Source organism: Sus scrofa, chromosome 13, assembly GCF_000003025.6.
Source record: "Sus scrofa isolate TJ Tabasco breed Duroc chromosome 13, Sscrofa11.1, whole genome shotgun sequence".
NCBI classification, from domain to species: Eukaryota; Metazoa; Chordata; class Mammalia; order Artiodactyla; family Suidae; genus Sus; species Sus scrofa.
In genome coordinates this window covers 33,891,240-33,912,952 of record NC_010455.5, presented here as the reverse complement: position 1 = coordinate 33,912,952, position 21,713 = coordinate 33,891,240, and the positions used below count along the sequence as shown (strand labels likewise).

Below are 21,713 nucleotides of genomic sequence, written 5' to 3'. Positions count from 1 at the left end.
TTGCTTCCTACCCGGAAAACACTACCCATCCTTCAAGGGTCAGCCCAAACTCCACCCTCTGCAAAGGTTGCTTTTCCTTTCCCAGTGAATCCATCTCTCCCCTCCTCGCCTCACTCACTCTAGGCATGGCTAAGCCCTGTGGCTGGGAGAGATGATGGGAGGAAAGAGCTCTGGGAAGAAAGACTTCAGGTCCTGGTGCTGCTGAGAGCACCCTCCTTCCTGGGCTGGGGCAGGCCAATTATCAGGTAGCAGCACTGGCAGGTGGGCTGGCCCTGGAGCCCCAGTGAAGGAAACGTGGGAATGGAGCTGCCTGCATCTCACTGAGGATGAGGGCATGAGGCCCAATAAGCACATGCAGCAGCTGCTTCCTATGCCTGGAACAGCTGCCAAGGTCTTCCTTAATGAGTGCCTGCTGGGCAAATAGGCAGCCAGGATCTTTCTGCCCTTTGCTTCTTGTTCCCCCAGTAGCCTCTCAGATTGACAGCCTTAGCCCTTGACTCTGCCCACCAAGGCTAGAAACAGAGGGTCAGGCGGGTGTTGGGCCCCAGTGCTATAGTCCCAGGCCGACTCTGTGCACTATCCTCAGGGCACTCCAAGTTCATGACAAGTCTTCAGCCTCTTGGGCCCAGCCCCACTCATGGACAGGCTGGAGTAGAAACCGGCATGTAGCCACCAATGATCCTCAGCCCAGGGGACCTAGTCTGGAATCAGCCACTGCTTCATGCCTTGACCTTGGGTAACCTTCCCTCCCCAGGCCTCCATGTCCCTATTGGTAAAACAATGGGGATGTTGGCTTTAATTAGGACCCCATGCCTGCCTTCTGGCTGGTTCCCCCAGGACCCAAACAATGCCACACAAAAGAGGCCCCAGAAAATAACTGCTAAGCGACTGAGTTGAGATACCAGGAGGGCCACCCTTATTAAAAATAATCCTCACGAACTCTCCCACATAGCTCAGTAAAGGTGATGGGCAGGGAGAGAGATGACCCCAAATTTCATATCCCACTGGGGCTTCCTTACCTGGATTCCCACTGCCAGGGCCATGCTGCTCCCTACTGGTGTTCTGGCCTCAGTGTGGACTCAACCCACCCCACCACTGATTCCCTCAAAGTCACGGGGACAGGTTAAGGGGAAATAAACATGGGAGATTCTGAGTCATTAGATGAGACCCAGACTCTGACCACATTACTGGGAGCCTCCTCCCTGCCCACAACTCAACAAGCTGACCCACTTTGCAGGCACCCCACTGAGGCCCCTGCTCCTTAGTTTCCAGCTGGCTGTTCCCCCACAGTCAGCCTATCAGCTCCCCCCCCCCACTTGGAAGTTCATTCCAGAGATGTTCACCCTAACCCTCCCCAGGGCTTCCTCCAGGTCCAGCTTCCAGCTCCCCAAGAAACAACTGCCTCTTCTGGGAACCCCAGCCCCTGCCTACACAAGGGATGAGTCCTGGCGCCTTTCTGATCCACTCACACTGCAACTGCCACAGTATCCTTGGGATCTGGAACACACATGCAGCTGGCTGGGGCGGAGGAGGCATCTGCCCAATTGTGGACCGCTCTTGGGACAGAGCTTTTCAAACCCATTAAGTCTCAAATATTCTCCTCCAAACAAAAGCTCACAAGGTCCTCTGATCTGAAAACCCCAAGGCAGAGCTATTCCATTCCAAGCAGGTAAGGGTCTGAGTGCAGGCCCCTACCTCTGGCTGCCAGCCAGGAGGGCACCACAGCACAGCTCCTAGGCTCCTGCTCCAGATCAGTCTGAGAACTAAGATCTGGGCTCCCTGCCCATGACTGTCTCTGGTAGGACTATCCCATCAACCCAGTTGTTCCAAAACTCTCCCACTGGCTCACTATAACCTGCCCTGCCTACCACTCCTCTCCAGTTCTATGAAGAAAGAGCCATTACCCGACTTCCAGGGCCTGTCTGGATTTCCCAGCCAACCAGCCTCCGCACAGGCAATGCTGTCTCCCTAAACTCAGGAGAAGCCCAAACATCACAAGGATCCTCCCCTGAAAGTGGTAGGAAAGCACAGGCCTTGGGGAAAGGGGTTTCTGGAAAAGATCACAGATCTTATTGGGAAGAAGTCAGGCACCAAGGGCTTGGCTGGCCTGTCTAACACTTAGTGACCTTGCCAATTGCACAGACATGAGCCAAGTACAGACCTCAGGGACTTCACATACAATTCTACTCATGGGGCCCCAGACCTCACACTCACCTCTGGTCTGCTCCATGTGCCTCAAGCCTTCCCTGGAGATCATTAAGACTGGTCCTGCCCTGTGGTGAATTGAGAGGCCTTTGCCTGTTGCCCTGGGTTGACATCTGAGCTCTACCTCCTCTGCAGCCTTGCAATTTCAAAGTTGCTCATTTCCTTCTTGTGGCTGCCAGAAGAAACTCCTTCCTGGGGCTCAGGGTGGGTCTCCTCCTGCCCTGGAGTCTAACTCCTTAGACTCTGGTGGAGTGGCCTGGCAAAACTGGGGCACTTCCACATAGACTAATAGTCACATAGAACCCAGGGACTCTTCACACACATGCTGGCCCAGAGTGCTCAGCCTAGGGGCCCCAGTGGTTTATGTGGAGGAGTAAAGTCAGAGTACCAGCCCCTACAGCTCAGTGTGCCTGGCTACCAAGCTGGGGAAGCCTGGCCAGAGAGCCAGGAGCTGCCACACAGACGACAAACCCAGGATCCAGCCATCCTTCCAGAACCCCCACAGAGGCCTGACAAATGCTTCTCTTCGGTTCCTCAGAGAGACCACTCCCTCCCCTAGGACTCTTGCTGTCCCATGAGACCAATCCTGTCCCAGGCTCAGACACATGTGCAACTGTCAGAACAGTAGCTGCTCTCCATCTCCCTCATCCAAAGCTCTGAGATCACTCCCCTCCACCCCTCGCTGAAGCCTCTGGGGAGGCAGGTGAGCCTGCCAAGCCCTCCCTCCCCTCCCCTTGGCTGCTGGCCTCCCTCATCCCTCCTGAAATAGAAAGTCCATGGGCTGCTAATCACTGTGTCTGAAGCAACTCCACAGCAGACCTACCTTCAGATCCAGAGGTGAGTGAGTAAGGCGGAGAAAAAGCCCTTGCGCACATGTACGTAACGTGTGTTTCCCCCCCACACGATTAAAAGCAGTTAGAAGCACCCAGAGTCTCATTAGCAGCTGCTTTTCTCTAGGCCCAGGGCAATGGGGAAGAGGGCAGGTGTGAGAGCGAGCCTCATATTCTCTTCTCTCTGTTTCCTATGCTGAGACAGGCACAGGGCCATCCCCCGTCCACTGCAGGCTAAGACCAACAAACAGAACCAACACGTTCCTCGTCTTTCACCTGGTTCTGTTTCCTAGGATGAAAGATCAGGCTAAGCATAGACGCAGAGGTAACCTCCACCCACGGAAACCAGCAGAGCACCTCGGCTGTGCCTGCTCTGTGGGCAGCCTGGCACCTCTCTCATTCTCCCAGCTGCTGGTCAAGCCCACACAGCATGCCTCACAGGCATCCCTGAGAAGCCCCTTGCTCTGCCCTCACCCATGGCTTCCTCATCTCAGGCAGGAGAGAGGATGGTACACCCCCTGCTCTTGCCCCAACCCCAGGAAAACCAAGCCCAGAGCACAGCTGACAGGCTCCCACAGGAGGAGGAGGTAGGAGGAAGAGCTTTCATCAAAGAGGTGACGTCAAACCAGGCAACTTGTGAAGCTGTCAGGGGCCGGGAAATTTGGACAAAGGTATCTAAAAATAAATCCCTGAAGCCAAGAAAAGGCTTTGGTGGCTGGGTTGCTCGCCACCACACCACATGCCACGTGTCCTGTTCTGAGGTCTGGAACCCAGAAAGTCTTTTTCTGGGGTGCTCCTCTAGACCGGCCCTTGAAGCTGAGGATATCACAGACAGGACTGGAGACACCACACACCAGCCCTTCCTTGGATGACATGCTCAGCAGACTGAGGGCACTGATGTCTCCCTTCCTGCCCTCACTATCAACTAGCTCTCCTGCTTCCTGTCTCACCCTGCCCCTTAGTCTCCAGACCAACACCACCCTCAGCACCCTTCTGGATGCCACCCTCCAGCTCACAAAGAAAATCCTCTGCCATTCTCCCCATGCCCCTGCCCTACCACGACAGCCCTCCTGTTTCTTCCCTTCTTCTTTCTGCCCATGCAGGCCATAGCTGGTGACTCAGAGCTCCATTTATTCATTCCCCAGCCCTGACACCAGACTCTTATACCTCCTTAACCAGGACATCTCTGGGCTCCCATTTCCATCACCAAGGCCCTGTCCCTTTTCCCAAGATGCTTTGGAGAGTAAGCTGCAGGTTCTTCCAAAACTGCTAAGTTCATATTCCTGCCAACTTTTTTCTCCCATCCCCTGACCCCAGCCACACCTGGCCTTTCAGGGAAAATACTGTCAATAGGCTTATGTCATCCTCCAGCCCAATCCTCTCTCAACTCTAGACCACACATACCACTGCCAACTCGGTTGTCGCTCATCAAGCAGATCCTCTGACACAGCCCACAGAGCTTGTTGCCCCCACCACCCCGCCCCAAACCAGTACCCCCCTCAGCCCTCCACACCTCAGTGGAAAGCACCACTACACACTCTCACACCTGCCCCGGCCAGAGGGGACCTAAACCTGTGACTCCTCCTAATCTTTTCCCTTCCCACCATCCAACACATCCACAAATCCATCAGTTCTACTTCCAAAACAAATTGTTAACTCTCTGCCCTTGCCTGCATCTCTACCACCATTGCCCCCGCTCAAGATGCTGCCATGCACAGCAGGATTCATGACAGCCTCTAAGTACTTGCACCCCGCCCCCACGAGCCATGATCCAGTCCCACCTGCCCAGGGAAGGCATAACCCATCTTGCACAGGCACAGCTTAGATCCTGGCACTCTCCTGGCTGGAACTCTGCAGTAACTTCCCATTGTCTTTACATCAAACCCATGCTCCTCACTCCGGCTCTGCATAGAACATTCTTACCCCCGCTCCAAGGACTCTTAGGATTCCGAGAGGTTACCTCCTCCAAGAGGCTGTTTCTGACCACTCTGTCCAACCGGTTCCCTACCTTTTCTCACCCTGTTCTTTTCTAGCACGCATAGGATTTTTTGTCTGAGATTATAAACTATCTCCACCACCTCACTAGAAATGCCTATTTCACGCACCAATATCTCAAATCATGTCCAGCATAGCACTTGGCACAGGCGTTCAATAAATCTAAGCTGATATTAGATTATATGTTTAAATTTTCTATTGCTCTAATACTTATCTGCCTTTCTATAGTTGAAAAAGCTGTGTTAAAATCTGCCATCATGATAACTTTATCAATTTCTCTTTATAGTTTTACCAATCTGATATATGTATTATTTATACACTTATAGTCTCTATTTTCTTAGATGTATCAAAACTTAGAGTGGTTATATCTTCCTGGTGAATTAGAATGTTTATGTTATGTAGTGAAAAATAAATAAATAAATACAAGCTGAATAAATGAATAAACATCTGCTTCCAACCCCAAATTGAGGTCATTTCCCTAGCACCCAAGTGTACAAAATGTTTTAGAGGAGGAGGAATTTACAACAGGGAAAGTCTGTCTCAGGGCCCTTGTTCTGCAGGCCTCTAGCAGGATGGGGACAGGGTGGCCTGGAGTCGGGGCTGAGTATTAACGGTGTCTCTGGTCTGAGTCAGAGCTGAACTGACAAGGCTAGGTTGCTGAACAAATTCCCCATGCTCCTGGGAGATGCTTGGGGGCCATGAGGCCTTGGGTGTATGGAAGAAATACGAACAGCCTCTGCCCATCTTCCTAGCTCCATAGGTAACTGCTCTACTAGGTGCTGCCCTCCCCAAACCACTCCCCCACTTCCGGGCTAGGCAGGCTGCCCCAGCTCCCTCCCAAAGGACTAGCTGCTCCTGATACACAAACCAGACTTGTGCCTCACCTTGATGTAGGCATCCAGGGCAGGATGGACACGGCGGGTAGCCAGCCAGATGGACAGGGTGGTGGTGTAGGGGAAAGTGGCTGTCACCACATGGCTGGGTGTCGGGAAGGAGAATATCTTGAAGCCAAATTTCTGATACAGTCGGATGAGCTCTGGGGAGGGTGACTCCTCACCTTCACTCAGAATGCTGCCCACCGCACAGCGGCATTTCTCAGGGGGCACCTGGGGAGGCAGAGCAGGAGTGTCAGGGTTGGGCATAGACCTCTTGCTTCCTGGCTTCTGTGCCAGCTTGGGCCTCAAGAGAACCACCAGCTGCACAGAGCCACACAACCCCAGGCGCTATTATGGAGATGATCATTTTCCTGCTGAAATCCATCCATGGCCTCAGCCTGTGGCATCCCTGCTGCAGGACTCATCCATCCCTTCATGTATTCCTCCATGGCACAGGCCAGGCCTCTGCTGGCTTGTGGAACAGCCACAGGAAGTGCTAGTCAGGAATCAGAATCACAGTGAACACTGGACTGCTGAAGAAACACTGTAAGATCCTCTCCCCCGGGCTCTTAGGCAGGGCCAGCCACCATCACTTGGGCCTCCAGACCGTCTCTCCAACCCACACCCCATCCAAACCTTGCCCCACTTCCCAAACCCCTTCTTGGCTGAGACTACCAGTTCCCCTCCAAGGCCCTCTGGGCTCCTAGTACCTACACTTCACTGCACTATGCTTTCCTCCGTAGCTTCCCTCCCTCCCCTGACTCCCACAAACCCCAGCCAGGTAGAGGCTCCTATGAGAGTCTCCAACACTTCCTAGGCCTGATTCCAGGCCTGCAAGGTCCAGCACTTTCTTCTCCTCTGGGCACCAAGGGGCTCCAGTTTATCTTACCTCTGAATCTGTACCATGCCCTGGGGTATCTGATTCTAAATCCAAGAGACTTACCACAGACCTTATTTTCTTCATCTCAGGTTTTTCTTGATCTAAAGGCCCTACTCAGGCCCTACTGACCCCTCAATTTAAATTCTTTCCACCTCCACTTGCTTCTCTCCTCAGCCTACCTCCCCAGCACTATAAAGTTATTTTTACCTATCTTGGCCCTCCCACTGGCCCTTTCCAAACCCTGTCAACAACCCCCTAGAGATTTCTCAGCTCTGCTCTGACTCTCTACTTTGGCCAATTCAGCCTTGTTCTTGGAGTCTCACTTTGCCTGAAACTTGGGCAAATGGCCACTTCTGCCTAGTCCATGGAGGTCACCCCCTGATCTCTGCTGCTCTGGTGCCTTTCCTAGTCTTTTGAACCCTATGTCATTAAGCACAGTTCAGGCAATATGGTATAGTGGTCAGATCACAACTTCTGGAGAGAGGCAGGCCTGGGTGTGAATCTTGAGTCTTGTGTTCTAGATGAGCCCCTTGGTTTCCCGAAGCCCCAGTTCCTTTACAGCAACTTACAGAATTGTATTAAATGAGATGCTGCACATGAGGGCTTAGCATGATCCAGCAAGCGCTCCATAATTGTTGTCAGTTATTAGTAGCTATGACACAGTCCAAACAAGTAACCACTGGCCCAGAATGCCCATCTACCCAAACCTCTAACATGCAGCTCCTCCCAGGCCATCCTTCAGGTCCAAACACCCTCTAGGAGAGCTATCAGGGTGGCTCAGTAGCACCCTCCACATACCCAAACACTGTAAACTTTTGCTCACAGAAAGTCTATCTGGCAGTCTCACTTCTCTCAGCCAGACACTTCCCACCCCACCCAGAGGCATTGGAAGAGATTGCTGCAGTACCAAATCTTGTCTCTAGATGGTGCAACTATCCCATTCACACCCAAGTTTTGAGGAAGGCCAGAAAGGCCGGAGGCCCCCTGCTGACAGACCAAGAGACAGTGCCTTAGAGCAAAGTCCATCTTCTGGTTCCTAATTCTAGTGACCTATGTTATATATAAGAAACATCCAATACAGGTTAAATAGAGAAACGGGTGGGCCACTTGATAAGCATCTCCCCAACCCCTAGCTTGCTGGGGTATGAGTTGCAGGGTTTCATCACTTCAGCAGCCCTCATGGAACTCCCAGCTTCACATCCTCCTCAGTCCCCTAAAGGCACCAGAACACCTGTGATCATCCTGCTTGGAACCTCTCAATGGATCCCAACTGACCTCTAAGATGAAACTCCAGAGTCCAGCATGCAAAACTGTCTCAGAGTGGCCCACACAACACTGCCTGGATTTGTCCATACACTCACCTGGCATTTCTTTTCTGCATCCCCAGGCCTAAGTAGGGGTCAGGACCCAGGTAGGCAAGCACCAACTAAAGCATCTGCATCACAGAGGGAGAGACAAATCCAGGCACTGGCCAAGAGGCCTTGCCAGCCTTCTCTCCCCTCACACCTCCTAAACATGCCCACACGGAACTATTTGCAGCTCCCCAAACATGCCATATCCTCTCATGCTTCCTCCCTTTGCGTAGGCGACTTCCTCTGCCTGGAATGTCCTCCTAACCCTACTCCAGAGTCTCTTCTGCCTGGGAAACCATCCTTCAAGTAGCCCCTCCTTTCTAATTTCAAAATGCCCATCAAAGGGAGCACGTCTTACGCTACACTGTAAATGGTGGTCTCTCCACCACTCCAGGCCAGAAAGGGCCAGAATCCTGTGCACACGAAAGGTTCCTCAGCGATAGTATATGCAAGCATGCATACACATGCACACATGGGTCTGCACCATGAGCAAACCTCCTCTCCCTCCATCTTGAAAAAGGAAGAATTCCTGTCACAGGGGAGGAAAGCAGCTAATAAGAAGACAGAGCTCCTGAGATCCTAGAGGGGGAGGGGGAGGGGGCACAGGTACTTACTGCCTGCCTGAATAAGTTTTCAGTTTTACAAGTGAGGACACTTCCTGCCCCCTCCCCTGCCCAAATGGCTAAGGGGCAGCCTAGGAGGTCACCTAGTAAGCCCACCTCCTGCTAAGCAGCCCCATACCAAGCAGAAGCAGGGAGGCAGTTAAACCAGGCACCAGCAACAAAGAGATGAGAGAGGCTCTAAGAAAAACTGGTAAGTGGCAAGGTGGGTCTCAGAGCAGGGGAAGGCTTTCCTGGGCTCCTATGAGGAGGAACAGCCTACCTCCAGGGGAACAGCCCACTGAGGCTGTCAAGGGCCCAGAAGGTAGGAGTGTCCTGATGGTTAGAAACTCCACCCATGCATGCCTCTTGGCTCATTAAATGTCTTTATTTGGGTCTGACTATAGAAGATCAGCAAGGGCCTCCAGTTCTAACTGCCTTCTCCCCTTCCTCTCTATATCAGTCCTTTCTCTGGGCATCTAAGCCCAGAACAAGAGCTGGACGAGAACTAGCCACAGAAAGGAACCACACCAGGGAGACAGACAAGTCAGTGGCCAGACCTAGCACCAATTTGGGTAAGGCAGGCCCATCCAGAATCCACCCTCAGAGTAAAAGTGCTAGGAAAGAGATACCAGAGCATCTCCTTCAGGCTGTGGTGCCTCTTGAGTCTGAGCATTGTGAGAAGACAGTAGTTCTGCTTAGAACCTACAATCCCTGGCCAGCCTACACAGTCCAAAGCTGCCCAAGGTAATGAAAGAAGTGGGAGCAAGGCCCTTCACTTGCACTGGTGCCCCCCAGCAGGACAAAGCAGCCACAGCTCATTCACCCATCTGTGTGCTACAGGTCAACAAAAGCCCCACAGGTCCAACTTCCTTGAGCAGCTGGGACCCAGATGCACAGCGGGGCTGGCACTAGTCAGGACATGGGTGAGGGTGACTGAGACAGCTGGGTTAGAGGACAGGACTCGCACTTCAGGCTTGAGGGGAGGGGAGTCAGTAGGATGTCAGCCTCCAAAGAGGGTCCAGGGGCTTTCTGAGAGCTACCACCCAGAAGTCTTTCAGGGCCTTCCTCTTTTCATGCCCAAGATAATCCTAACAACAACATCTGGAATCTGACAAGGTGCTCTGCCACTGGCCTCAGGTGTTGCCTTCCATGCATCAGCTCATTAACTCCAAAAGGCACTGTTCCTGAGACCCAGAAAGCAAAGCTCTTCAGCCAAGGTCACCCAGCAAAGCAGTGTTGGAATCAGGATTCAAACCTAGGCAGACCAGCTTCAGAGCTGCACCACACAACCCACAGCCAACCCAGGAGCCCAAGAAATAGGCTTTGGCTAGGAAATGCCTGCACAATGGCTTCTCTCCACACTGCACCTCTTCACATGGCCCAGGCAACATGCAGGAGGTTAGAAGGGGGAAGGCCGAGAGTGCTAAGCACCTATTAGGAGTTAAGTACTTGACCTTATCATTATTATCTAGTTCCCTGAAAAACAAAAACCCTGAATCAGGGGTTCTCAGACCAAGTGACTTTCTCAGTGTCACACGCTAGTCAGCAGCAGAGCCTTTATTCAAACTCAGGACAAGTCAAAAGCCCTTTTTCCTCCCACATCTTACCCTTTCTCCTTTCCAAAGGCAGCTCTGTTGGGCAGAAAAGGCCTCACCTTTCCACAGCTACCTTGTAGTTAACCTGCTACAAGCAAAAGCCTGGACTCCATCTGGCAGAAAATCATCATGGGGTACCTGGGGTTTGGGACAGCCTGGGCCTTCAGGAATTAGCCACTCAGCCCATATTCCCATCACCCTTGTTGAGGGCTCAATCCTGGGAAATCCTACTCCCTCACCCTACCCCTTCACTGGATCCACATGACCCCACTGCCTCCAGGGAGAGCATGGGGTGCCAACCTCAGACACTGAAGGAGAAGTATGGCACAGGCCAAAGACAGAAAACTCTTCCTGGGTTCAGCCTCTGCTGACTTGGTGACCCCAGGCCAACTCTCAGTGGACTAGGGGAAAAAACAAAGCTTCTATGTGGTCTAGCTTACTAAAGGCAGATTCTAAGCACCACCAGTTGCCTGCTGCCCCCCCCTACTCCTAAGCCTCAGTCAGGTAAACTGAACAGGCTGCCACACCACATGCCTCAGCCAAGCAGGCAGATGGGTGTTACTTAAGCTCCAAACACAGCAGAGGAGGCAGTGGCAGCAGAGGGGGTAGCAGGAGGCAGAGGGCCAGGCTGGCAGACAGGTCAGGCCCATGGGCACAGTGACAGCAGCCCAGCTACTAGGGCCTGTTCACAGGCCAGAACTGGTCAGGGTCAAATGAGGCACTCAGGGTCCTCTCCAGCTCCTTCCTAAGACCCTAGGATCCCAGAGAGACCAGGCCCCAACCCCCCCAGATATACGTAAGTGTGAGTGTGTGTGCGTGTGCACGTGCACATACAGGAAGGCACCCACTGAGGGAGGCAGGTGGAGAGGTGGGGACAGATCCTTGACTGACTCTGGAACTCACCCCCCTCCTTGGTACTTAGAAGAGGAAATGGTCATACTCCATGAATGCTGCACCCTGGAGAGGAGAGGGACACCTCTGGCAAAGTCTGTCAACTTTCTGCCACATGGTCCTTCCTTTCCACCAAGGCCTTGAGGGAGAGAGAAAGAAATCTTCCTTCCTGCCCCACAAGAACCACTTGCCCAGATCTTACAGGATCCTCCCATATAGAACTCCGGGATATAGGGCCGGCTGGCTAACTGACCTACATAACATATATATGTATCTTTAAGATACATGTGCTCAAGCAGCGTCTCATAGGAAAGGGAGGGTCCGCAGCAACCACTACAACTTTGCCCCAGTAGTGTCTTTTCCTGTGTCACTTCCTGGGCCCAGAGCCAGACCAGGTGAGCCTCATCAGGCTTTTCTCAAGAGCCAGCCTCTCTCTGTCCAGCTGAGGCCTGAAAGGGGCATGGCTAGGGACCTGTCAGTCCATACTTTATACGGGTAGGCAGCACCCACAGCAGGTGGCCACCTCTCACTTGGTCACCCACTGCCCGACTCACAGAGCCTGAAATAGCCTCACTTCCTCCCACACTCAGAGAAGCAGGTTCTGGCTCCTGTTGTGCTGCGTTGAGGAGAGTGGAGTAGGGATGGGACGCTCAACAGCTTAGCCTGTATCTTGTCCCGTCCTTCTGTGAACCACAATATGCAAGGCCCCATGCTGGGCACTGCTATGGGAGATGGCTAGCAAGTAGAAGGCTTGGCTTCTTGGCTATGGTCAGGACCAGATGAGGCCTGTCCCTCAGGCTTCCCTGACAGCTCCCTGGGCCCCACTGAGAGGTCCTGAGGGCTGGGCCCCTTGGTCTCCACAGTGCACCAGTGCTCAGGGCAGAATTGCACAGACCAGGTGCTCAAATATTTGTTACATGAAAATAAAAAAGCAGGAGTAAACCGTGTGAGATAGTACCGCAACTCCTGCTAACTGTTCCTTGGTCTTCTCCAAGGAACAGTGTGAACCCAGAGTCTGTGATAGCCATGAGCAGCTGAAGCCTGGGGGTCCAGGGTTCCCTAAACTTTTTAGGATCTCTGCCCAGCTCCCAGAGTAGGTGGGGAGTAAACATTCCTGAGCCATACCAGGTGTCAGGGTGTGACCCAGCTCTGAAAAAGGACACAGGTTTCTTCCAAAGTGATCCATGACTGGAATGGACAGAATCAGAGGGGCATCTCTGACCTGTTCATCCCCTTTGTCACCCAGATAGTCACAGCCAGGCCAAAGGTCTAGGCCTGGGTTACGAGTGCCCGGCTTAACAACCCCTTATCACACTCAATTATTAGCATGAGGGTTTTTTCCCAACTATTTTTTTGTAGTTGCACTTCTGTTGAGGGCCAGGTACTGGGGTAAATGCCTCACCTATGTCACTTAATTCTTGCCAGTTTACTTATGAGCAAGTATTTTTTTTTTTTTTTTTTTTTGGTCTTTTGTTGTTGTTGTTGCTATTTCTTGGGCCGCTCCCGCGGCATATGGAGGTTCCCAGGCTAGGGGTTGAATCAGAGCTGTAGCCACCGGCCTACGCCAGAGCCACAGCAACGCAGGATCCGAGCCGCGTCTGCAACCTACACCACAGCTCACAGCAACGCCGGATCGTTAACCCACTGAGCAAGGGCAGGGACCGAACCCGCAACCTCATGGTTCCCAGTCGGATTCGTTAACCACTGCGCCACGACAGGAACTCCTGAGCAAGTATTTTAACATTACTCTGCAGATGAGGAAATGGAGGCTCAGAGAGGGTTTGTGATATGCCCAAGATCACATAGCAGACAGTGGTGAGACAATCAGAACCCAGGATTGTTGACCTGAAGGCTGTACTCTCAGGCCATGGGCCCCCAGACTAGTACCCAAGTCAAGCTATTCCCAGCCAACCCTGGACACCCAAGACCCACCTGAGAGGGCCTACCACACCTCCAGGAGAGCTATACAGTGGGCTACTTGGAGGTGGCTGGGCCAGGTCATGGAGAGAATTCCCCAAGCTAAGACTCTTCTGTCTCACTCTTCCCTGGGCTAGCCTCCAGCATATACCCCAAGACACCCCACTGTCTTGGTCTTTTCCCATCCTGGAATTAGCACCTCCAATCCAAGAAGCAACATACTGCTTCTAGAACAGGAAAGGCCAATGAGGAGAGAGCCAACTGTCAGGACCCTCATCCCTCTCGCAGAGGGTTCCAATTGGGTTGGGTATAGGAGAAGAGGCAGGGGTCGAGGAGCATATAGGAGGGGCAGGACTTACACAATAGACCCTTGCAAGGGTGGGGGTCTACCATCTGGGCTAGGATCTTCCCACAGTGCTCTTGATTCTCACTTAGTGACTGCCATCTCCCAGCCATGTGACTTTGAAACCGCAATGTCTACTCTTCCCTCAACCAGGTTGGGTCACTTCTCACCCAGGCCCAGTCCAATCTCCCCAAAGACCCCCTGCCTCATCTCTTTCCCTCCTCCAGGTGCCATCCAGTTAGCTTCCTAAATTATGGATGGCAAATGATGCAGTACCTTTTCTCCCAACCTGCTATAGCTCCCACCAGCTGACCCAGCAAACCCTTCTAAACCTTTCTCCACTGGCCACACTTCCCCTGCAATCCCATGTCTGCAGGGCCGTGCCATTGCGGTTCCCTAAGCCAGGAGGCCCTTCCCAGCAGAGCAAAATTCTACTCATGACAGAAGATTTCCTCTCTGAGCCTCCCCATTAGACTTGAGGCACACTCCCAAAACCCACAGCTCAAAGCTCTGCGTGCACTGAGCATAGTGCCTTGTTGGCGACTCATTTGTATAGGACTGACTTGCCAAACACAGTAAGCTTCCTGAGGGCAGGGCCAGGTCTGTTCATCTCCAGAGTGCAGGCGCCAAACAGAACCTGGCACAAGAGAGGGAGTTAGCACATCTTTGTTCCAACTGAGTACTCCAGCGAGGCCTGGGCAGCAGACAGTGTGCAAGCTACAGGCCTTGCCCATTTGAGCTCTCCAGGCAAGGAAAGCAGAGATGGGGATTTCCAATGCCTGGTTTGCCATGGCTCAGAACTGAGGCTGAAGAACCCTTGGCAGGGCTGCCAACCCATGCAGCTGTGGGCAGCATGGCCACATTGGTGAGTCTTGACTCACCATAGGCTATAAGTACAGTCATACGCCCACAGAGTGCCAGTGATGCCGGGTTAGTCTCTGACCCCAGCATCTTGGACATTCTGGACAGCTCACCTGGCTCCACTTGCCCTCCAGGCCCTCTCCCAACCAGGCACTTGATGTCCAAAGAAATGCCACATCACTGGGCTGGGGGCCACCAAAATGGACGGTGAGATGGGATTCCACCTTCTTTCAGCAAGAGAAGTAAAAGAGAAAAGGCACAGAAATATGACCCCAAAGAGAGGGCAGCATCTGAATGGCCTGGTCTTAGAGTGCTGGCCTCAAACGAGGCTGGAAGAGGGAGGGACAGCAAGAAGAGAAAGCAACAAACTAAAGCCCCAGCAGAGGCAAGGGACTCAGAGTGGTGTGGCCCCCCACACTCAAAAATCCACAGATAGCCATCAGCCAAGGGCACCAGACCTGGGCAAATAGAAAGCCAGCAAGCCTATGGATGCCTGGATCAGAAGTCCAGACTAAATCTGTAAGGAGCTTTAAGCTCAGAGTGGAGGTGGTCTGCATAGCCAGCTCAAAGATTTTCCCATCTCTTCCCCAGAAACCAAAACACCCCTTGCGCAACAAGCCCTGGCCCACATCTGCCCATGGGGCAGAACCCCAACCAGGGTACAGGAGGCTCCTTACCATGTGGGGGTTGTCATAGTAGACAGCAATGGAGCGGAGCTTGGGGGAGACACTGCAGCTCTCCGTGAAAAGCCGCCCAGTCTCACTGTAGGGGCCCATGTGGAACTTGTAGGCCATGGTGACGTTGCGGATGGGAGGTGAGCCAGCACTCACTGCCACCCCAGCCAGCAGCCCTGAGTACCCAGCAAAGGCCAGCAGTGTCAGCAGCAGCAGCAGAGTCAGGGCCCCAATCAGGCCCAGGAGAAGGAGGTCCGACATGGCTCTGTGCCCCACACGCCGTACCACAAGGCAGCTGCAAAGGAGAGAGAAGAGAGGAAAGGCTGGTAGCCTGCTCTGACCAACGTGCCCACCTGCTCGCCAGCCAGTTCTGGCCCAACCTTGGCCCTGCCTTGGGTGCTCTGACCCAGGTGAGGGAGGAGCCAGGGTTGTTTACACATAGACTGACCTAGAAGGGAGCTACAAAAGATGATTGAAGTCACAAGCCTCTTTATTTCTTAATCACAATTGTTGAGGCTCTCAGAGTAGCTCCATCGGCTGGCAACTTTAGTCGCACCTGGGGAAACTGAGTCATAGAGAGGCACAGGAGTGAGTCAGCCAAGGACATACTCCTAGCCCTGACCAGCCTCTCCTGATGGGCCAAAATGTCAGCCAGCCTGCATTTTCTCCACATTGCCTCTCCCTTACCGCAAGTGAGCCACACTGCCTGCCCAGCACCCCCAACCCTCACGGGCCACTGAGAGTGAGGACAGGCAAGTACAGGGTCCAAACACTTAACACTTATTTATTTATTTATTTTTGTCTTTTTAGGGCCGCACCCGTGGCATATGGAGGTTCCCAGGGTGGGGGTCTGATCGGAGCTGTAGCTGCTGGCCTACGCCACAGCCGGATACACAACACCAGATACGAGCCACATCTGCGAACTATACCACAGATCATGGCAACGCCGGATCCTTAACCCACTGAGTGAGGCCAGGGATCGAACGCATAATCTCATGGTTCCTAGTCAGATTAGTTTCCACTGTGCCATGACAGGAACTCCAGAACACTTATTTAAAAACAGGGAAACTATGAGGAACAAGACTTTAGGGGGGAAACACGCCACAGGAAGAAACACTCATAGGAAACTCTCCTTTGTTAACCATATCTGGCCCTTGGTATATTGCTATCCAATAAGCTCACCCATTCAGAATACAAGGAGAGACCAGAACAAAATATCCTAATTAGGCAGAACAAGTCCAGCACTACACTTCCCAGACTTGCAGTGAGCTATCAGTGCTAACAAGCTTTATCCCACTTTTCAAGCACATAGATTAGAAACTACATGGAGGGGAGTTCCCATTGTGGCTCAGTGGAAACAAATCTGACTGGTATCCATAAGGATGCGGGTCCGATCCCTGGCCTCGCTCAGTGGGTTAAGGATCTGGTGTTGCCATGATCTGTGGTGTAGGCCACAGATGCCGCTCGGATCCCGCATTGCTGTGGCTGTGGCTGTGGAATAGGCTGTCAGCCACAGCTCCAATTCAACCCCTAGCCTGGGAACCTCCATGTGCCCCAAGTATGGTCCGGAAAAAGAAAAAAGAAAAAACCCCAAAAACAGCATTGAGGAGGAGGAAAAGACTGCTAGAAGTGGAGACACAACAGGAAGGAATGAGAGCATTTCATCCCATGGGGCGGGGGGGCCACATATGGGGTTCACTTGCTGCCTGATCCCTCCTCCCCAATATCTCTGGGTGTTTTTTGTTTTTGTTTTTTGTTTTTTCTAGGGCCACATCTGTGGCACATGGAGGTTCCCAGGCTAGGGGTCTAATCGGAGCTGTAGCTTCCAGCCTATGCCACAGCCACAGCAATGAGGGATCCAAGCTGCATGTGACCTACACCACAACTCACTGCACCGCCGGATCCTTGACCCACTGAGCGAGGTCAGGGATCAAACCTGTGTCCTCATGGATGCTAGTCAGATTCGTTTCCACTAAGCCACGACGGGAACTCCCATTTCTGGGTGTTTGGAATTTAGTTTTGCCGGTTTGAATCTTTCCATCTGACCTCTTGTACTAGGTAGTTCACAGAAAGGCAATCTGGGGTGGGGGGGAGTGGGGTGTCTTTTTTCCTTGTGTATGTCATTTATCTGCCAACTCTCCTTCCTCCTCACTGGCCTTTCCCCATTCCTTTTGTTAAGCAATAGAGACGCTTCAGAGTGTGTGTGTGTGGCGGGGGGGGAAATAGAAGCAGAGAAGCTATCCAAGAGCAGGTTTAGAGACACAACACATAGGTTGGTGTGTGAGCTACTCAAGGTAGACCCCTCAGCCCTCCATGAAACTTGGGGGCAGAAGCCTCACCCTCTTATACAGAGGGCTTAACATGAGTTGCCCAAGTCACACCACAGAGAAGACTATTTAAAGAGGAATGGAAGCATTTGACCCACTGGAGAAACATTCCTACCCCAAGTATTTAAAATTTAAAAGGTTTAGGAGCTGAAAGTCTACATTTAGCCTATGGAATAATTTGTTCCCTGTGGGTTCTGAGTATCAACATTTTTTTGCTGAAAAATTGTCTTTGAAGCCAATGTGCCCACAAGTGTTTGTCTCACAAAAAGGCAAATTCTAAATCTCTGGCATCATGATGTTAAGGTGCCTCACACTGGTTTTCTCACTCTTCTGTTTTCCTGTCCCACAGTTGTGCTTTTGTTGGACACATCCTCTGTCTACTCATCTTAGTTAGTTTTACTCCTGTTTCCTTTGATAATAAATCTTTCACTGAGTACTTACTATATGCCAAGCCCTGTCTAAATCTTAAAACACAGCTACTTCATTAAGCCTCAGAACCAAGTAGGTATTGGAGTTCCCGTTGTGGCTCGGGGTAATGAACCCAACTAGTATCCATGAGGAAGAGGGTTCAATCCCTGGCCTTGCTCAATGAGTTAAGGATCTTGCATTGCCATGAGCTGTGGCGTAGGTTGCAGATGCAGCTCGGATCCAGCGCTGCCGTGGCTGTGGTGTAGGCCAGCAGCTACAGCTCCAATTTGACCCGTGCCTGGGAACTTCCATACGCCCTGAGTGCAGCCCTAAAAAGACAAACAAAAAAATCCCAAATAGGAATGGATCAGAAGACAAGTGATTAGAGATTTGCCCAAGGTCACAAAGGTACTAAAGAGAACCACCTGGATAAAATGATAAAATGCGGGCAATAGGGATCCAGGTACTCTGATTCCAGGCCCCCATGTCCGCTTTCTCTCTCCTCCCTGGTAAGAGGGCTTCCAGAGAAGCCCAAGCATTTCATCCATGCTGGACATCTCTGAATCCAAGGCTCTCAGATGGAAGCTCTCAGCATCTAAGTCTTCCACTTGTCTTGGGAGTGAGTGAGCAGCTCTCACTCTGACCTAACCCCTACCCTCTCAGATGCACACTCCTTGTTTCCTCAAAAAAGCTTATTTCCCACCTTTTTCTTCCTTTCACCTAAACCGCTCAGAAAAGAAGAGAAATGTACTTGGGGGCCCGAAGAGCTTCAGTTAGGGGGAGCCGGGGCAATGGAAATTTCCCCATACTCAAGAGAAAGGGCAGAAAGGCTGGGGAAGCTCACCTCTAAAGCCAGGCTCAATTTTAGCAACTCATGGCATCCAGCGCAGCAGGGACCAAATGCTTCGAGTGCTCCAGGGCTGGGGGCAGAAAGAAAATAACCACTGAGCCAAAACCCTGCCCTGACTGGTATCTTCTCAGGGAAGACTCACAGGAGCCTCTACAAGAACTCTCTCCTCACCACAAGGTTGAACCTCCATTAAGTCCTCGGATCCCTCTGGGAAATCAAAAGCCAAACTCCGCCTCACAAATGTCAGCTCTTCACTAGAGCCCTGCTCATGCCCCTATTCTTGGAGAGCCCTCTTCCTGGAAGGCTCCAGCCACCGATCCTGGCCTGATACAGCCCCTTCCGCTGCCCCTAGGCAGGCCTTGACCCTTCTCGGGCCTCAGTTTCTGCTAGGGTCAGGAGGCACTAGGTAAGCGTCTGGGAGGGCTGCCAGCGTTGGCTTCCTGAGGTCGCTCACGAACGCCGTGGCTGTCGGCCCGGTCCTTAAAGGGCCCGCCGCAGGCAAAACTTCGGTGTCTGCCGGGAGCAGGAATACTTGGGGTCCGAGAGGCCTCGCGGGGTGGAAGGGTCGTCGCGTCCACTCTTTACTCTGGGCTTCCAGACCCCGCTCACCCTCGCCTCACCTATTTACCCAGCCCTCTTCTTTTCAGCCACAACTTCTGGAGGCCCCAGGCACCTCCGCAACTTATAGGAAGCTAAAGTTTACAACGCCGCGGTGAGCCGCAGCCTAGGGAGAAGGGGGCGGAGTTAAAGCGCGGTTCTGGCCTTCGTCATCGAGCCCCCTACCCCCTCGCCCGCCCCCAGCTCCCCAGCCTCTGGGCCTGCCCTGCACCCGAAGCTAAGATGGAGAGCAGCCGGGGATAGTAGGCTGATCCAAGGTCGCGTTTGGGCCCTTGGACCCGACCAGGGCCAGCTGTGGGAGAGACGAGATGCAAAGAAATGCTGGGCCGCAAGGATCACGGTGGGGACACGGAAGGCCCTGAGCTCGCGCCCAGGCGGAGGTGCCAGGCCCTGGGCGCGCGTGGGGCCGCCCGGGCGGGGATACCTCCCCCGCCCGGCCCTCACCTCAGCGGCCCCCAGCCTCGGAAGCCGATTCGCGCACGCGGCTCGGGGCTGCGTCGCGGAGCCTGCGCGCCCGCCGCGCACGCTCGCTCCGCCCCCTCTCGAGGCAGAACGTGGCCGTGGGCGCGTGCGTGCGGGACCCAAAGGGCGGAGGCCTGCCGCACCCGTATCCGTGGCGACAAACACGCGCCTTGGCCTGTGGCCGTTAGGAGCCGAGCCCACCAGGTACCTTCCTGCTTCCCACAAACTACTGGGTTGCAGAGGATGAAGTCAACAGCCCCTTAGCTTCTGGGTTGTGGAGAGCACCACGACTGTCCGACCCTAGCAGTGAAGGGGGTAAGTCGGCCTAGAGGCCCGTGGTAGAGAGCCAGTCTGGTCCCAAAAAATGGCACCTCAGAGGACCGTTTGAATTAGTTTGGGAAGCGCAGCATGGCAGTAGAAGTCTGGCATTCGTACCACCCTAATTACTGCCATTTTCTCTCACTGAGGCTTCGCAACAGACCTGGGAACCGAGCAAGGCAGGTCCACTTGCTCCCGTCTCACATCTGAGGCTTAGGGAATCTCCAGACAACGCAAATATCAGCTTCCTGCCTCCAGCGGTCCATCCCTGTGCTCTGGGATTTTTAGGGGGGTGAGGAGGAGGCGGGGAAGAGGGAGTTGGGGGGGTGATCATTCACCCATCCAGCGTTTATGAAGCACGGCTCCTTGCTAAGGTCTGAGGACGCCAAGTGAACAAAACCAAGGCCCCGCCTTCCTGGAACCAACTGGGGGACGCCCGCCTTCCACGCTCCTCCCTCAGTGCCCTAGACGCGGCTGGGCGAGGCTAGTCTGCTGTTCCAGTTTAACACATTCTAGGTAACCCCCAAGTCAATTGTTTGTTCCTTGAAGACAGGTTCAATCTTCAGCTTGTATTACTGAGGATCAACAAACAACAAAGCACTCTCTTAGGGCCCCAAACATAAAATCTCGCCCTCCTGAGAGGCCGATCTTGCAGTAGAAAGAGTGGGGGAGGGGGCAACTATGCTCATAAGTTTCGCCACAAGATGGTATGGGCCAAAAGCTACCTTGGTGCTCCTCACACGGAGGATTGATGTTTGGGAGGTGAATCTTCTTTTTATGGATCCCCCTACTGTACTAGCCAAGGACAGACTGGCCACAAAGCGGCAGTTGTAGCTGGTTGCCTTTCCTTCTGCTTCACATTATTCTCTCCATAGGCAGGGAAAATTGAACTTCATCCATAGGGTTCTAGACCAACCAGAAGAATGGGTAGCTGACCCCTCAGAGGCACTCAGAGCTGGGCTGGAGGTTTGGCAGCTGTTTTGCTGATGAATATCAGGAACATGACCAAATCCTTTAGGTGCTTCAGGCAAGTGAACTATGCACTTGTGTCATTCCCTGAGACAAGGACGGGCCAGTGCTTTCAGAGACAGACAGCCTCTGCTTCTCAGAAGCTGAAGATGATCAGCTTCATCCAGGAAACTGTTGTCTGGAGCTACTCTTTCCAAATTTTTTTTTCCTTCTTTTTTTAGGGCCGCACCCATGGCATGTGGAGGTTCCCAGGCTAGGGGTCAAATCAAAACTACAGCTGCCAGCCTACACCACAGCCACAGCAACGCCGGATCCTTAACCCACTGAGGGAGGCCAGGGATTGAACTCATGTCCTCATGGATACTAGTCAGGTTCGTTAACTGCTGAGTCACGACAGGAACTCCCATACCCTTTCCTCATCTGGTTCTCTGCTTACTTCCTTTAGCTTGGTTAGGGAACTCCATAGCCTCACATCCGAGTTCTAAATGTGCCTTAGGAGCTTTAGCACCTCTGTAGTGTTAAAATAGCTGGCCTGTGACTGGGGCTGTAGGCCAGTGGCCTCCCAGGCTTTATTTCAGGCAGCTGCCAACAAGCACTGCCACCTCCCGCCCGCTTGGGAGGACCCCTGCATGGCCTCTGCTAGCCACCAGGCAATAGCCCAGGCACTTTGCTCTCCCCCTTGTATCAAGTCTGAGCAGAGCTGACCACCTAGCCATCTGCATCATGCACTCTTCAGTCCTA

At 53.0% G+C, this 21,713-nt stretch overlaps 1 protein-coding gene across 7 annotated transcripts in view; it reads right to left on the bottom strand.

Annotated features, from left to right (window-relative positions):
- Positions 1 to 20,396, bottom strand: part of TEX264 (testis expressed 264) — a 31,619-nt gene extending 11,223 nt beyond the window's left edge. Inside the window, exons 1-4 of one of the 7 annotated variants that reach the window (XM_021068862.1) lie at positions 20,167 to 20,394; positions 18,600 to 18,675; positions 15,024 to 15,315; positions 5,915 to 6,136 (exon numbers count right to left, since the gene is read on the bottom strand). In XM_021068862.1, the coding sequence (XP_020924521.1) occupies positions 5,915 to 6,136; positions 15,024 to 15,281 (480 nt within the window). In that variant the 5' untranslated portion in view covers positions 15,282 to 15,315; positions 18,600 to 18,675; positions 20,167 to 20,394. Of the gene's footprint in view, positions 1 to 5,914; positions 6,137 to 15,023; positions 15,316 to 18,599; positions 18,676 to 18,776; positions 19,776 to 20,166 lie in introns of those variants that run through there. The other 6 variants (XM_021068857.1, XM_021068859.1, XM_021068858.1 and 3 more) reach the window with 6 other exon arrangements.